Here is a 17,878-nt window from a genome sequence, read left to right as displayed (position 1 = left end):
TACTGAGAAGTGTACATTGGGCGAAATCAACCTGAAGTGGGATACAACGGACGTTTTCCTAATGCACGCACAGCCAAGTCTCGTGGACACTCGATGCAATATTTAAATGAGCTGCTGTGTTAAAAAGGACACGCTAGGGAAGAATTGTGCGTCCCTAGCGCTCAAATGCATCGGGCACCCACAATATGACCGTCCGTTTTATCACACTTCAGGTCGATTTCTCCCAATATAGGGAGGAAGAGTAGCCTAGTGGTTAGAGCAGTGGGCTACGAACCAGGAAACCAGGGTTTGAGTCCCACTGTCGCTCCTTGTGACCTTGGGCAAGTCACTTTACCCTCCATTGCCTCAGTTACAAAACTTAGATTGTAAACTCTCTGGGGATAGAGAAATACCTACAGTACCTGAATTTAAACCGATGTGATATCTCAGATCAAATGTTGGTATAAATAAAAATAAATATACACACACAGGTAGGTTTTCAAAGGGTTGCGTGCGCTAAGCCTGCATAGGCTCAGTGGCACACACAAGCCTTGGGATGTGTGTATGTCCCGGGGCTTGCAAAAAGGGGGCGGGGCGGGGTGGGGCGTGGCCTGAGTTGGGTTGCACAAACAAATCTGCGCCTGCACGCGCAGGTTTTAAAATCTGCCCCACAATGTACAAGCACAATAGCAAGGGGCAAAATTGGCCTGGAGCGTGACTATTGTGCGCCCAGAATTCTTTATTTCCATCAAGCCATTACATTATACCTTTATTCTTAAACACCGCAAGCAGTAGACTTAAGTAGCACAACAATACTATTAGAAGGAACACAGAGGGTAGTATTTTTTAAATTTCTCCTGAGCCCTTAACTTGCAGATTGATTTAATGCCAACTCCAAGGCTAGGGTTAAGGTTGCTGCGTTAACAAGTATGTGTTGGTTGCCCAGCGATTTTCTGCATCGGGGGGGGGGGGAGGGAAATAGCTAATGGCCTTATTTACATGGAATTTAAAAGTGATGAACGCTATTGGCTATGCATTTGTTTGGGCACGCGTTTTGGACACTCTAATTATTGAAAATTGTTTCTTGAAAAATATGTATATTCCGTTCAGTTAATAAAATCATGCTGAGTGGATTAGAGACAATAAAACATTAAATCATATATTTTAACATAACAACATATACAACATTAAAGCACTGCAAATACATAGTGCCATCAAAGCAATGCTCATTTCCAAAGGCTTTACTAAAAAGAATAGTTTTAAGTGCTTTCCTAAACAGTTAAGCTAATCTCGCGTTTGCATCGGGTGCTAGTCTAGTGCGTCCAAAACGTACGACCAACTGTGCATAAACCTGTGCGCTAGGCAGGGCGCATTTTATTGCATCCGCCCCTCGGTTTGAGTTACTATTGTTCCTTTATTTTCAGTTTTAAAAGTGTTTTTGAAAAATGGCAAATTGATGGCCAGCGTGGTGGTTTAGTTCCCAACCCTTTTGGGGCAGAAGGATTCAAGTTCAAGTCTCCTCCCCAGTGAGGTAGAAAGGGGATTGGGTGCACTGCGAAGGTCCATGCACCCAACCCTCAGGAGCAAGGGAGGGCAGTTGGTGTCGCTGAGAGTAAAATCTTGTTAAGAAGTTTCCCTTCATCCCTCCTGGCCAATGAGGGAGCATGTGCTGCCTGAGCATGCCACCTGGGATGCAGGATCTAGAAAAATGGAAGCTATAAACTGGTAGCTGATGTCTACAGCAACTGGATATTTTTCAGAGCACAGTGGGAGAATTATAAAATTGCAACAGGGCTGAATTAAAAAGATATGAAAGCAACTGATAGCTGTAATGGGCTAAGACTACCACGTGTTGCAGCAGCACCTTCACATGCCACCAACAGAGAGGGAAGATTCCTGCAAAATTTTGGATGCACTCCAAAAGCAGTTTCAGCCCATCAGAAATGTGATATATGAAAGCTTCCACAAATGTGCTCAAGCATCTGCAGAAACTATAGACCAATATACTGCCAAGCTGCAAAAAAAACCGGCTGATTCGTATGAGTATGCAATTTTAAAAAAAAAAGAGGACCTGATCCGTAAGCAGCTAGTCATAAGCGTCAAAGACGAGGAAGTTCAGATGAGAATGCTCAGGATCCCCAAAAGTGAACAAGCACTGAATTACTCCAATTGAAATGCTGAAAAGATGCATCATGAGAGCAAACACAACCGCAGTGAGAGAAATGCAGAAAACAGTGGCACACCCTGCACTGTAAGCTGTAGCTACTGTGGGCACAACATGAAGCTGGCAAGTGCTCAGCCTATGGCACAACGTGTAGAAACTGCGATAAGAAAAATCACAATGCCAGAGTTTACAGAAAAAAAAACAACAGCAAAGGAAAATGACACATCACATAGTTGAGAAGGACAATATGGACCTAATCAGCAATCCTGACAGTAAGATCCTGTCCAGATAAGACACCAGTGCAATACAGGGGCAGAATTCAAAATGATTTGTAAAACGTTCTCATTCATCTTCCAGTGCAAAAGGAAATGACAGGCAAGCACAAAAGACAGACTGCCAAATATACAGTGGTGCATCAAACATTGTGATTTTCTTGGTATTGTGATTTTCTTGGAATAGCAAAATTAGAGCCAAGTCAATCCAATGGCAAAGCTGAATCAGCTGTCAAAATTGCAAACACTCTCTTAAAGAAAGTTGCAAACAACAAAGAAAACATGTGGCAGATCCTGGATTAGTGAAATATTCCTACCGAGGCCATGACATGCAGTCTAGTCCAGTGTCTGATATCCAGGCATGCATGTACCTTAGGGCCAATACCCACTCAGCTATTAAAAGCACTAGTGATGGAAAGAGACACAGATCAGAAGCGTAAGGAAGCAAAATAGTGCGACAGGCAATCCAGAGACCTTGCAAGTTATAACCTGGGGATCCTGTGCAAGTCCAACTTTTTCCTCAAAACAGATAGACCCCCCCGGCAACAGGTGACATGGGTAGAACAGATTAATTCTCAATCGTACAAACAAACCACCGGAATCATAGATTCATCCGCCTCATACCACTTTCTACAAAAGGGAACACTCTGCAAAGGACAGTGAAAAGATGCATCATCCCCACAGTGTAGGCGAAGGACTGTGAATCAAACACAGATGAAATGGAATCCAGGGAACCTGTAACTCTCCCAGGGGAAGATTCCAACAAAATGCACCAAGCACTCCGTCTGCACCACTGTCAACACACACACACACACATAACAGCATGAAACCATTTGCGAGATTCAAAGACTATGTACTGAACTAACAATACTGTCACTCAGCACAAAGTGGATAGTTCTTTCCAATATTACCACTTTCAGCAGATACAACCTTAAGAAGCTTGCTGGCCAGACTGGATGGGCCATTTGGTCCTTTTCTGCTGCCATTACTATGTGATTTCATTTGAAAGACGTATGTCATTTCATGTCTTTTTTTTTTTAAACTAAATGATAGGAAAAAAAAAACAACATTTTGTGTTTTATTTTCTATTGCTTTTTGTGCGCACTCTTTGCAAACAGTGGATACTAGTTCCCCCCCGACAGACATCGTAACCTAGGGATCTGGAGATCCTTGTCCCACCCTCTCGCCGCTCATTGAGGCAGCTGAAGCTCCCCCAGAAAGATAATATTTATGGGAAAAAAATAAGTTTATCTATATCCTACCTGCCCCTTTGTTAAAAAAAATAGGCCCCCTTCAGCTGCTAGCCCTATCACCCACCCTCCTGATCCCTTCCCTGACTTACCAATTCCACCCTGGTGGTCTAGTTGGGGCGCAGAGTGACCCCTCCACTCCTGGACCTGGCAGCCGTCATTCTCCAAAATGGCGCCAGCCAGTTCTTTGCCCCTATCATGGAACAAGGGCTCCCTTGGATAGTCTGTCACATGATAGGGGCAAAGGTCCGGCTGGCATCATTTTGGAAAATGGAAGTTGTCTTGTCCAGGAGCGAAGATGCTGCTTTGGGCCCCCCTTAGACAACAGGGTGGATATGGTAAGTTGAGGAAGGTTGAAGGGTGGACAATGGGATAGGAGGAGCCTGGCGAGAGGCAGGACATGTGAATGTTTTTTTCCCCCATAAATTTTATCTTTCTGGGGGAACCGCTCACCTCCTGGGGTGGTGGAGGTGGGAGGTGGATAGGGGGGGGGGGGGGTCTCCGGGGACCCCTGGGGTCCGACTTGAGTTTTTTCCTTTATTTTTTTTTTTCAGTCTTTTAAGCTATCGAAAATAGCATACATTACTTGCAAATAGTGTACTCCATTTTCCGAAAACAAAACAACAACAAAAAAAGAAAATGAAACTAAAAAAAAAAAAAAAAAGGAAACATTTTTCAAATTAAATGAAATGAAAGTTTTTGCTCTGCACACCCCTACTTTCTCGTATACCGTTTTCTTGTGACGTAGGTTTGCAGGGTAAGGATGCTGTCCCAAGCAAACATGAGATGACACGACAGACTGCCTTCCCTCCGCTAGGCAGACATGCCGAGAACTGAGCAATAAGACATCCTCTATGGCAGTCCTCCAGCAGATCGGAGGGCAAGCTACAGGAAGCAGTCAGTGCCAGGAAGCAGCCACAAAATCTAAGTCGTTATAAAGCCTTTGTTTTTCTGGATTATGCCACACAAACATGGTCCGTGGCCCCTGGCTAAGAGGTACCAGGCTGGATTAGATGGGGGAGGGGGGGTACAAAACAAGGAGAAATACTTGGTAGTTGTGAGCGAAGGCTTATGGCACCGTAGTCCAACAGAGGCCGGTTCTGATTCAGCTGGGAGCCCAAAGGAGCAAGAGGAAATTGCCATGCCAAAATTAAAAAAAAAAAAAGGTAAAACTGTTAATAAATGACACAACTTAACAGTCTAAAAATGTTTAACTGCCTTATAGTGAAAGATGAGGAAGAACAACTTTGTGTGGTGGCTGCTGAGAGCCTACAAACAGATTCTTATGCAGGAGAATTGCACCACTAAAGTAGGGAAAATCCAAACTATTAATCATTAATAAGAAACAGAAAGTCAAACAGGAAGAAGAATATTTGACTCATGGTGACTTCCCTGACATTTGCACATTGTTGTGCTGTCTTAAATGTACTTAAAGTGCTTGATGATTTTTTTAATTAATTAGGGATTGTGCGTGTAAAAGTACACATGAAACCCTATTTCGAGTGTATTTTCTTTACCCACACTAGGACAAGGCATTCCTGGGGGCGGAGCTGAAGCGGGGAAAGCAAGTTTGCTTATCTGTTGATAGGGCTCTCTGTAGACTGAAATATGAATTAGCCGTAGCGCATATCCGATTGTGCCAGCACAGACCCAGCTCAGCAAACACTTTACTGAGCATGGGCAGGAGTTCCCGTGTGCACTGCCTCAGGAGCCCCTCAGTCTCTTCCAGAGTTTAAGCTTTAATGAGGTAGTCGATTCTCCAGTGAGGCAGGCAGGTATTAAGTATGGCTGATTCATTCTGCTGTCTATAAAGAACCCGGTTTAATCGTAAGCAACCTTGCTTTCTCCATTGACAAACAGGCATGAATTAGCCATAATTGCGTGGGGGGGTCCCAAGCTGAGGGTTGCAGAGTGGAGCAATTCATTTAAATACAGTCTGGTTCCTGGATGAGCAGGCTAGCAGAACTGCTTGCCTAAAGTTACTGTTTCCTCGGCACATGCTGCCCAGACAGTGGTGCAACATGAAGGTGTGAACAGACAACCAAGTAGCAAATGTGCGAATGTCTTCAAAGGAAGTAGCCACTGAAGTAGTAATGGCTATCACTTGATGAGCTTTGACAGTCAGTAATCTATAAGACGGCTAGCGCACAACAGGGCACTGTATAGTCCACTAGCCAACTGGGTAGAGTTTGTTTTGCAACTGTCCTTCCCATTCTGTTGGGATCAAGAGCAAGAATGGTCGAGAAGCTCGATGGTGAGGTAGGTAATACGCCAGGGTTCTCTTATAGTCCAAGGATTGAAGATACCATTCTTCTTTGTGCTCATGTGGACCTGGAAAGAATGCAGGTAGTAGAATAGCTTGCTTACTATGAAAAGCAGTTACCATTTTTCAGAAGGAACTTGGGGTGAGTTTGTAGTACCACCATAGTATGAAGAAACTGAAGCTATGGTAAATATGAAACCAGAGGTCGTAGTTCACTTACTCTTTATGCTGATGGCCACGAGAAACAACACTTTCCAGTTGAGAAACTTCAAGTCCGCTGACTTGAGAGGTTCAAAAAGAGGTTTCATGTGATGAATGGCATGGAAGTGAGCCCCTGATGCTCTGGTGTAGTTGATGCAGTCTCGTACGAGGCCTTCACCAACAGTGGGTGAAATCACCCTAAAACAGGATAGACTGAAGCTTCACCTATACTAGCCACCTCCCCCCGCAGGTTGAGCCTTTGGGATCTGGCAGCCAGCAGGGCTTAGGTAGGTCCCAAGGGCGACGGAGAGAGAACAAGAGCAGAGGACACACCAGGGTCAGGACAGGCAGCAGACTGGAGATGGCAGGGGCAGGCCAGAATTCAAGGAGGATGACAAGCAAGCATAGTCAGATACAAGGCAAGAGTCAGGTCCTAGTGGCAGGCACACATGGTCAGGTCCAAAGCTATGATCAGGTCCAGGCGGCAGGAAATTGTGGTCAAGTTCAAGGCCAAAGTCAGTACCAGGAGAACAGGCCAAGGGAGGTCAAGGATCGACAGAGAGACACCGGATGAGACTAACAGGATTAGACTGGATGAGACAGGCTGGACAAGACAAGGCTGGATGAGACAAGCTGGACAAGGCAGGGCTGAAGGAAACAAGCTGGGCAAGGAAAGGCTGGACAAGGCAAGACAAGGCTGGACGAGAGAACACAGGAACTCAGCAAAGCAGGAGAAACACGCTGTGCACAAGACAGGAGACCTGTTACTGAGCCGGTGTTAGGCAGTCCGGGCCACACAAACAGTGAGGCCCTGCTGATGTCATCACTAGGCACCGCAGGGCTTTTCCCGCCACTGGCCCTTTAAGTACAGATGCGCGGTGCGCGCACATGTCAATGGAGATCCCGGGGAGGAGCAGGATGATGGTGGCGTGCAGGGGGTGTTGGAGCCGCGTCGGATGCTGAATCATGGTGGCATTCCTGGCACTTTGGGAGGATGCAGGAGGCACTAGGGTGAGTCAGCCTACCCAAAACCAGCTAAATGTAACATTTCATGAGTTGAGCTAGGAATATAATGAGGATCCAAGGCACTGGAGGTTTAAGAACAAAAGAAAATGCCATACTGGGTCACACCAAGGGTCCATCAAGCCCAGTATCCTGTTTCCAACAGTGGTCAAAGCACAGGTACATGTTACCTGGTAAATACCCAAACATTAGATAGATCACAAGCTACTATTGCTTATTAATTACCATAATAGTAGTTATGGATTTAACCTTTAGGAACTTATCCAAACCTTTTTTAAACTCAGTAACACTAACTGCTGTAACCACATCCTCTGGCAATGAATTCCAGAGTTTAACTATGCGCTGAGTGAAAAAGAATTTTCTTTGATTTGTTTTAAATGAGCTACTTGCTAACTTCATAGTGCCCCCTGGTCCTTCTATTATCTGTGAGAGTAAATAACCTATTTACATTAACTTGTTCAAGTCTTTTCATGATTTGTAGACTTGTATCATATTCCCCCTCAGTCATCTCTTCTCCAAACTGAACAGCCCTAACATCTTTAGCCTTTCCTCATAGAGCAGCCGTTCCATGCCCCATATCATTTTGGTCACCCTTCTCTGTACTTTCTCCAGTGCAGCTATATCCTTTTTGAGATGCGTTGACCAAAATAGCACACAGTATTCAAGGAGCGGTCTCACCATGGAGTGATACAGAGGCATTATGACATTCTCCATTTTATTTTCCATTCCCTTAACATTCTGTTTGCTTTTTTGATTGCCACAACACACTGGGCTGATGATTTCAATGTATTATCCACTATGACGCCTAGATCTCTTTCCTGGGTGGTAACTCCTAAGATAGAACCTAATATTGTGTAACTACAGCAAGGGTTATTTTTCCCTATATGCATCACTTTGCACTTGGCCATGTTAAATTTCATCTGCCATTTGGAAGCCCAATCTAGTCTGACAAGGTCCTCCTGCAATTCATCACAATCCACCTGAGATTTAACTACTCTGCATAATTTTATTTCGCCCACAAATTTGATCACCTCACTCATCGTACTCCTTTCCAGAGGGGTACTCATCATCGGTTTGGAATGCTACAGTTCTTTCATGATCTTTGATACCAACAGGTGGAGAGAGATCAAGAGCCCCTTCCATCTGCTAGTGATATGCCACAATGGTGTTGAGACGAACTGTGATTGACGAGGTGCTATAGCCTGAAGAAGAAAGGAAGAATAGACACTGAAGCAAGTCCCTTGGGCTGCAGGAGGAAGGATCTAATTGGCATATCCTACACCAAATTGAGAACCTCTTCCATTTGAAACCGTAGGACTTCCTGGCTGAAGGTTTCATTGTGGAAATCAGTACATCCTCCACCTCTTTGGGAAGGAGTGAGGAAGAGACTACTGTGCATTCAACATCCATGCCATGAGGACCAGTGATTGTAGGTTAGGATGACAGAGCCCTATTTCCTCCTGTGTATGAGAACTGAAGACATTCCCAATGGAACTGGAGATTGAATTGACAGATAGATGAGATATGGATACCATACTTGCCATTGCAGGCTCATATGATGAAGATTATCCTCACCTTGTTACAAAGGACCTTCTGAACAGTCCTGGCAATTAGAGGAATTGGTGGACATGCATAGAGGAGACTAATACTCCAGTTTGGCACATAAACATCAGGAGCTGCTCTGTAACTGCTCAGATGCATGGACCACCATCAACCTTTAACCTTCAACCTTTATTTTGTCTTCTGAGGCAAACAAGTCAATCACTAGCCTTTTCCAATGACATGTCATCCACGATCCTTTGATCCAAGGGCCACTTGTGCAGTTGTAACACTCTGCTGAGGCTGGCCATCAACATAGTTTAGATTCCTGGAAGATTGGTCACTTGGAGATGTGCATTGTGATGTTCTGCCCATGACCAGATTCGGAGAGCTTCCTGGCAGAAAGTATAAGAGCTTCTACCTCTCTGCTCATTTATGTAAAACATAGTCATTTGGATGTCCATCTGGATCAAGAATCTCTTTTCTGAAAGGAGAGAGAAAGCCCTTAGAGCATAGCAGATGGCTTTTGCTCCAGGTGATTGATCTATAGCTGACTCTCCGTCGGATGACGTCACCCATGCATTATGTCTGATTCATGCCTGCCTGTTAAGAGAGGAAGCATTTATGCACACTTCTGATTTTCAAAACTATGCACAGAAATATACATGCAGAAACTTACACCTGCTCGGGGACAGGTGCACCCTTCTGCACATATGTGTACACGCGCACTGGGACAACCCATGAATTTTCAAAGCAGACTTGTCTGCTTTTGAAAAAAGCTGAGACTAAAGCCTGCGGGGTAGGCAGACTGTTATAAAAACAAGCTTCCAGGAGGACATCTTTCAAAGTCATTTCCACACGGAAATTGGCGGTTTGAAACTGCCTCCCACAATCCAGCTAAAAGTACGCGCAGGGTTCCACAAGACAAATAATTTTAGCCCCACGCAGGGGAGGCATTCCGAGAGGAGGAGGGGAAGTAGGTTGGGGCGAGAACAGAAAAGAACTCACATAACATTGTACTTTCAAGTCTATGCATATTAGCTTCATTACAATATCTACTCACATAAAAAAAACAGGTGGTCACGGTAGCGCGGACATGCTCTCGCTTTCACACTTGATGTGAAGTCCACAAAAAAAAAATGAAAATAGCCATGGGCTTAGCCCTAAAACAGAGAGTCTGAAAACCGTCCCTTCCATCTCGTTAATAGGAAAATGGGGAGATGTGAGGGGTTGCCGCATTCTTCAGTTATCAAGGGATGTGAGCGTGGGGCAGTAGGGGGGACCATGCTGTAGGGGGTGTGAGTTCTGTGACTAGGAATGCTGAGGTGAGGAAATGATTATTTTTAGGTGTTTAAAAAATACCTGTAAATTTAGGTGTTTATTTTACATCTAATTAGGAGATCCTTCGAGGGTACAAAAAATAATTGTTTAATGGTGTTTACACAGCGCAAGCAGTAATATAAATGAACTGCCACAATATTTACATTCTCTCCCCCAGCAACCAGCACCATTCTCCCCCAGCACCCAACATCCCCCCACCTAGCGCTCTCTCCCACACAACCCCAGCACCAGTCCTCTTTCCCCCCACAATCCTAACCCTTTCTCTCTCCACCAGCCTTTCCTCAGTTTCCTCCTCATCCTTGCCACTTTCAAACACTTGTCCTGCACGGGGGAGTAACAGCTCATGCCTTCATTAACATGGGATTTGCATGGAGGCACACCGACGCAAACGCACATTTTTGTGCGCAACACTCCTTGTTAAATTGGGAATAAAGTCGCATGCACAAAAATGTGCACACAATCAGGTGCTAAACATTTGTGCACAGTCCAGCGCAATTACATCGGGGCCTGTGTTTGAGATACTGAACAGGCAGAAATCACAAATACAGAACAGACCCAACTGTAATTTCCTTCACCACTAAGTTTAGAAACAGGTTCAAAACTGGTTCTCCACACACACAAAACACTCCGTAATCACTACAATCCTTCCCACATCACACAATTACAGAGAACCAACCGCTTCACCTTGGCTTGCCAAAAAAGCCTTCAGCATAAACTCCATTTGAGGAACACATGCAAAAAAGAAAGACTGGTTTGTTCTGGCAAATATTTGTTTGAAATACAACTAAAGCTGCTGGGCGAGATTAACAGGGGCTATAAATCCACATACAGTCTCCATAGAAGATCTGATTCAGGGGGAGGGGGACGGGGGGAGCAGACAAAGCCACCACAGAAAATGTACATCAGTACCTGTCCTACACAAAAAGCTGCCCCTCCCCCTTCCCCCTAAAATAAGTTTCGCCCGTGGCAGCCTCAGGTTCTACTCACGCAGGTGTGCTGGCAGGCGGATCCGCTCCTCCTCCATCCTGATGACTCCGGGGGCTGGAACATGAAGCGGGGAGGAGGAGGAAGAGTAATTTAGCACTGGGCTCTCTGGAGGTGTATAGGAAATCCGCTCCTGCTGTAAGGAGAGAGAAAGAGAGAAAGGAAAGGGTGAGTGAACACAGGAGACATCGCCCACCAGGTCAGATTCACACTCTGCTTTCACTTATAGGGGAAGTATAGGCCAAGAACCAGGGAAACCAAATCTCACATCCTCCCACCCACACGCCTTAAGATTTTGGACAAGTCACTTTATCTCCCACTGTCTCTGGTACCCATGTAGACTGTAAGCTCTATGGGGTAGGGACTTATTGTTCCTGAATTACTAATAACACTGTAAGCCACCTTGACCATCATCTGGAAAGGTGAGCTAAAAATGAATTTAAAAAATAAACAAACAAAATTGCATTTCATTGCTTCTGGGGGTTGATTTGTTTTGTGTGTGTGTGTGTGTGTTTGGGGTTTTGTTTCACCAAATGCAGCTGAAAAACATTGTAGACTGCAAAATTACCTTTTTCAGTGCAATCTACATAGAAATGCAAGTGAACAAATAAACTGTAGGCAACACATTTTATTGGACTAACTTTATAGACCTCGGTATGAAGGCTAGGCTCCCTTCATCCGTTCAGTGCAGCTGAGCTGGGGACAACGCTACCACATACACAAGTACATTGCAGATGATTGGGGGGGGGGGGAGGGAGAGAAGAGGGAGAGGTGATATGTTCTCAAAATGGGTGAGAAAACCCAAGGAAAACATTCTCCATTCACTTCTGTAACAATGTGGTTCTTTACAACTACCGGGGAGTGTCTCCTGTGGTCAGAAAGCAGAATTCGATGCAGATAGCCTGCAGCAGAGCAGGTGAAAGGGCACTTCAGGGTGCGAGACCATTAGCAAAATTCAAGTTAAGTCTTAGCATATCGTAGTAGTGGATAAATATAAAATACTTTACAGTCAAACCTGCAGAGACAATTTACTAAATTATCTGTTTAAATTTCCTTAGCCTTACTTGTAGGTGAATTCTATGCCAATTACACAAGGCCAGTAAAGTAGTGTGGTTGCTGTGTTAGTTCACCAGAATGCACAGAAATAAAGGATAACGAACAAGCAAATGATATAAGATGATAGGAAAAAGGAAGTGATATTGCCTCTGTATAAATCGCAGGTGAGACTTCATTTAGGAGTACTGTGTGTACAATTCTAGAGACCGCCCCTTCAAAAGGATGTAAAATGGATGGAGTCAGTCCAGAGGGTGGCTACTAAAAAAGTGAGTAGTTTTTGTGGAAAGCATATAGGAACAGACATAAAGACCTAAACATGTGTACCCTTGAGGAAAGGAAGGATAAAGACGATATGATAGACATTTAAATACTTCTAAGGAATAAATGTACAGGAGATGGGTCTCTTTCAACACAAAGAAGGATCTGGAACGAAGGGTCAAGGGATGAGGATACAAGAGGGCAGACCAAGGAGTAATTTAAAGAAATATTTCTTTACAGAGAGAGTAGTGGTGCATGCAATGGCCTCACAGTAGCGTGGTGGAGACAAAAGCAGTATGTGAATTCAAGAAAATATGGGACAAGCACAAGGGATCTCTGAGGGAGAGGAGGGTCCCTCATGAGAGGCTTCTAAGAAACCTAAAAAGTCACAGGATAGGAGGCGATGTCCTTTCCTGGATTACAAACTGGTTAAAAGACAGGAAACAGAGAGTAGGATTAAATGGTCAGTTTTCACAGTGGAAAAGGGTAAACAGTGGAGTGCCTCAGGGATCTGTACTTGGACCGGTGCTTTTCAATATATATATATATATATATATATATATATATATATATATATATATATATATATATATATATAAATGATCTGGAAAGGGGTACTATGAGTGAGGTGATCAAATCTGAGGAGGACACAAACTTATTCAGAGTAGTTAAATCACATGCAGATTGTGATAAATTGCAGGAGGACCTTGTAAGACTTGAAGATTGGGCTTCCAACTGGCAGATGAAATTTAATGTGGATAAGTGCAAGGTGATGCATATAGGAAAACATAACCCATGCTTGTAGTTACACGATGTTGGGTTCCATATTAAGAGCTATCACCCAGGAAAAAGATCTGGGTGTCATAGTGGATAACACATTGAAATCGTTGGCTCAGTGTGCTGCAGCAGTCAAAAAAGCAAATAGAATGTTAGGAATTATTAGGAAGGGAATGGTTAATAAAATGGAGAATGTCATAATGACTCTGTATCACTCTATGGTGAGACCATACCTTGAGTACTGTGTGCAATTCTGGTCGTCGCATCTCAAACAAAGATATAGCTGTCCTCGAGAAGGTACAGAGAAGGTCAATCAAAATGATAAAGGGGATGGAACAGCTCCCCTATAAGGAAAGACTAAAGAAGTTAGGGCTGTTCAGCTTGGAGAAGAGACGGCTGAAAGGGGATATGATAGAAGTCTATAAAACCATGAGAGGACTAAAACAGGTAAATGTGAATCGGTTATTTACTCTTTCAGATAACAGAAGGACTAGGGGGCACTCCATGAAGTTAGCCAATAGCCCATTTAAAACAAAATCGGAGAAAATTCTTTTTCACTCAATGCACTATTATGCTCTGAAATTTGTTGCCAGAGGATGTGGTTAGTGCAGTTAATGTAGCTGGGTTTAAAAAAGGTTTGGATAAATTCTTGGAGGAGAAGTCCATAAACTCCTATTAATCAAGTTGACTTAGGGAATAACCACTGCTATTACCGGCTTTAGTAGCATGGGATGTATTTAATGTTTGGGTACTTGCCAGGTACTTGTAACCTGGATTGGCCACTGTTCAAAACAGGATACTGGGCTTGATGGACCCTAGGTCTGACCCAGTATAGCAACTTATGTTCTTATAAAGCTGAGCAGGAGATGTGGATGTGAAGACTGGATGGGCGGTTTAAGGTCTTTATGTGCCGTCATGTTCTTTATTTCTATGATACCTTTTATTGGACTAACTTTACACATTTCTTGACTAGCTTTCAGGTCCTACCTTCTTATCACTCTAAAACTTCAAATCCTCTCCCCTTCCCCTGCATGCTACCACTGGAATGTATTCTATGATTCACTTGAATTTTCTGGCAATGGCATCTTTTACTCTGACCTGCTTATTTCCTATGTGAACCTAAGGAATGGAGGGTTAACTCCCGAAAGTTAGTCAAGATGTGTGTAAATAGCCAAGAAATGAGTCCAGTAAAAAAATGCATCACCTTTGTTTGTTCACTTTTATTTCCATGCAAGGTCAGTAAGAAAGTTTAGTGCCTTAGGGTAATTGAGGGGAGATCAAGGCTGGATTTATCTCTCATGTACCTCCTGGGTATAGGATGTGGGGTAGGTAGTCCTCCCCCCCCCCCCCCCAAAGCTGTGGGGATGGCAGCAGATGGCTCCCACTTGAAAACCAAGGGATTGAGAAGCATGGGACCCTCCGAGAATACAACATGATCAATGGGTAGGGCACCTCCTCCATTCTCCAGGGGACCTTCTCCTCCACTGAACTCCAATCCTTAAAGGTGCACCGTGACTTCCAGACCAAAGGCACCCTTAGGCAGGAACCTATGCCGTTTAACAGGAAATTCTCCCCACAGGCAGACTTAATACTAAAGATAGAGTTAGTGCATCTTACAAGAAATCTCACAGGGGTTTTTGTTTTTCCTTTTTACTTCAGAAGCAACATAGGCAACATATGGCTATTCTCTCAGGCTCAGGGGAAATGGATTTTACCACCTTCAACAGCAGAGATTTCGGATGCAAACAGTAGGGGAATTGTGGAATGTGTTGCTATTGGAGACAGTCAAGTACACAAGGCTGAAAAATGTTAAGAACCAATTTTGGAAGAAAAAATAGTTGCACAACAGATTACGTTAAACGGGTAAAGTGTTGATTGAGGATGACAGGTATTGGGGGGTGGGGGCAAAGTATTGTGTTGGCATCATTCTTTCATGAATGAACCCAGCAAGTGGCAATGTGGGAATATTGCTCAATGCTATAGGATCTGGTGTGCGGCATGCCATAGGGTTCAGTCTTGTCGCCCTGTTTAATTAATATCTGTATGGCATCTCTGTTGCACAAAGCTGCAACACCATTGCTTCGTGGATGACATTCAATTTTAACTCCCAAGACAAAATGGAAATTTGAGCAAGCTGGAGAGAATTAATAATGGCCTGTGTGACAAAGCTCAATGGCTCAGGAACAAAAGGCTCAAACTTAACGCCAATAAGACAGAGCAGAATGGGTTGAGAATTGGGAACGTCATCCTAGTTTCAAGATTATACTGGATGGGATGGAAATGTATTTGTGGACATCTGTAAAGAACTTAGGGATCTGCTGGATCCTGGGCTGACTTTTGGATCTCAAATGGCAGCCAAAGTGAAATCTGTTTTGGGCTTTTTACAAATGATTTGCCAGCTGAGATCTTACTTGACACCTAACAATCTGACGAAGCGCTGACAAATCTCCAAGTTTGATTACTGCACTTCAATGTATGTAGGCCGATCCACAGTGACCATGAAGAACACCCGCAGCCATAATCCTGAGCGGACCAAATGCCAGGGAACATGTCTACCCTTTGTTCATTCAGCTGCACAGGATCCCAGTTGAATTTCAGTGTAAGTTTAAAATACTGATGGATGATCTATAACGTGAAGAACGGAATGGGTCCAGAGTACTTACGGACAGATTAAATGCTCATGTCCCAGGCTGGCATTTATGGTCTTCATTGGATGAACACCTCATAGTTCTAACTAGCTGAGAAAACTGTTTGCAAAAAGCAAGGTTGAAAGCTTTCTTGATCATGAGACTGAGTTTATGGAATGAACTTCTGAAGAAAACCAGATTACAAACTGATTATTTGCATTACCATAAGGCAGAAAGGCTTGGCTTTTTCAGCATGCCTTGTATATCAGGGCAATGGTTCTAACAGGTTAGTGGAATATGGCATATTCGGGATTGGAAGGGAAGGTCACTATTTGACTTATGTAAGGTAGCAGGAATGGGCAAATAATTGTGTGATTTTATTGGTACTGTACTGGTATGATGCATACATTTCTATATTTAAAAGATAATGTTGTAATGATATTTGTTGTATTTATAACATGTGATTTGTAAGCTGCTATGAGATCCTTGCAGGAGTAGTGTTCTTACCTGATAATTTTCTTTCCTTGAGTCCTGTTAGATCAGTCCTTACACTTGTGATTTTCTCACTTCTCAGCTACCAGAGACAGAGGGCATACCCCCTTCATGACCTCATTCTCAGCCATAAAGGGGAAGTGGTCGTAGGCCCTTTCCAGTAGTCTCTGTCTCCTGCAGCTGCAGACAAGTGTATATGGACTTTCCAAACTCTCCCACAGCTAGGATGCAGTCTTGTAGCTTTCTCATCTCCTGGGAACAGTCTTGGGGCTGCTTTTCCCAGTGGAGCTGCCTCCCAGGAAAGATCCTGATAGACAATCTAGGAGCAAACACCTGCTTCCCTCAGTGGTGACCCCTCTCTTTAAGGAGTAGGGGATCCTAGAGGACATGGCCCTATAAAAAAACAAACAAACACGGGTATATTGAGGTTCCTCTATCTCTCTTGTTCCCTTCAGCCTCCCCTTTCTGCTTCTGTTCCTCTTGAGTTTGTGTGGGAGGAATAAAGACATTTAAAAAAAAAAAGGAAAGCAATTAGGAGAGGGGAGCCCAGGCAGTCAACGCTACCACGAGTGATCATCTGGAGGAGCTTCTCCAGAGGAGGTGAGTACCACTGTTGCTGAGAGCAGCACAGAGTGCAGCACACCCCATTTCTTTGTATTTCACAGGGACTCATCCCCAGAGGCTCTCCGGTGCAGCGTGCCATTTAAAAAAATAATAAAGATGGGTGTATGGCCTGTGGGTCTAAGAAGGTCCTTAGCATTGCTGGCTCCTTTTGCCTGGCATATGATGGAGGCCCCGACCAGGACTCCCCAGACAGACTCAGCGAGAAGCCCCCCCTTGAGTAGGGAAAGGGCTGTTGGAGCTGGCTGGCCCTGGAGCTGACTCGGGCCCAACCATTCTGGGGGAGAAGAACCTGCTGCCTTCAAGCCAGTCAGACTCGGCAGCATCTCTGGTGGAAGGGGACTCCAGGGAAGGTTTTGGAGGCAGATTTATGTGGATGGACCCTACAAGTAACTTACAAAACGTAACCAGCCCAAGATGAATAGCACCTGTTAGGTGGAAATAAACCCAAACTGTTGTGTTATTCCATGAATACGCATGACATGAACACACACACACCCAAACATATGCAAAGATATACAATGTACTCAAGGACATACAGAGGTAGACGGACCTATGATGTACAAGGAATTGCACGGCATTTATCCCACCTGTATGGGGAAAATAAGCCACATTTGCACTAAAGAAATAAGAAAACAGTTCAGATGGGTGGCATGGGCACAGATATTCAGATCAAAAAAATAAAGTTTTGGATTTCTAATTTAAAAAAAAAAATTGACTGGTTCTCAGGAATCATATGCAGCACTTCAGAACACTTGGTAAACCATGCAACATTACCGCATGAATAAATCTGAATTCGAAAGCAATCAGATTGCCCCCTACCCCACCCTCTTACCTTGTGGAAATATATATATATATATATATATTTATTTTATTTTTTTTTTAAAGTGGGCCAATCTGTCAACAAAGCATCATCTGTCCTGAAGCTTTTAAATCATGTTAACAAGCTTATCCCAGTTTAAGGGATTTTAAAATGGTTCTTGAGAACCTGTCCAGACACCTGCTTAGTAGGCAGTCAAGATCTGTTCTGT

The 17,878-nt window shown here is 43.9% G+C and overlaps 1 protein-coding gene across 2 annotated transcripts in view; it reads right to left on the bottom strand.

Moving 5' to 3' along the window:
- Positions 1–17,878, bottom strand: part of ETV6 (ETS variant 6) — a 249,449-nt gene that overhangs the window by 166,114 nt on the left and 65,457 nt on the right. The window contains exon 2 of one of the 2 annotated variants that reach the window (XM_029599789.1): positions 11,020–11,152. In XM_029599789.1, the coding sequence (XP_029455649.1) occupies positions 11,020–11,152 (133 nt within the window). The remainder of the gene's footprint in view (positions 1–11,019; positions 11,153–17,878) is intronic. The other variant, XM_029599790.1, reaches the window with a different exon arrangement.

This window comes from Rhinatrema bivittatum, chromosome 4 (assembly GCF_901001135.1).
Source record: "Rhinatrema bivittatum chromosome 4, aRhiBiv1.1, whole genome shotgun sequence".
Lineage (NCBI taxonomy): Eukaryota > Metazoa > Chordata > Amphibia > Gymnophiona > Rhinatrematidae > Rhinatrema > Rhinatrema bivittatum.
The sequence above is the reverse complement of the archived record's forward strand: the minus strand, read 5'-3'. Positions and strand labels throughout refer to the sequence as shown.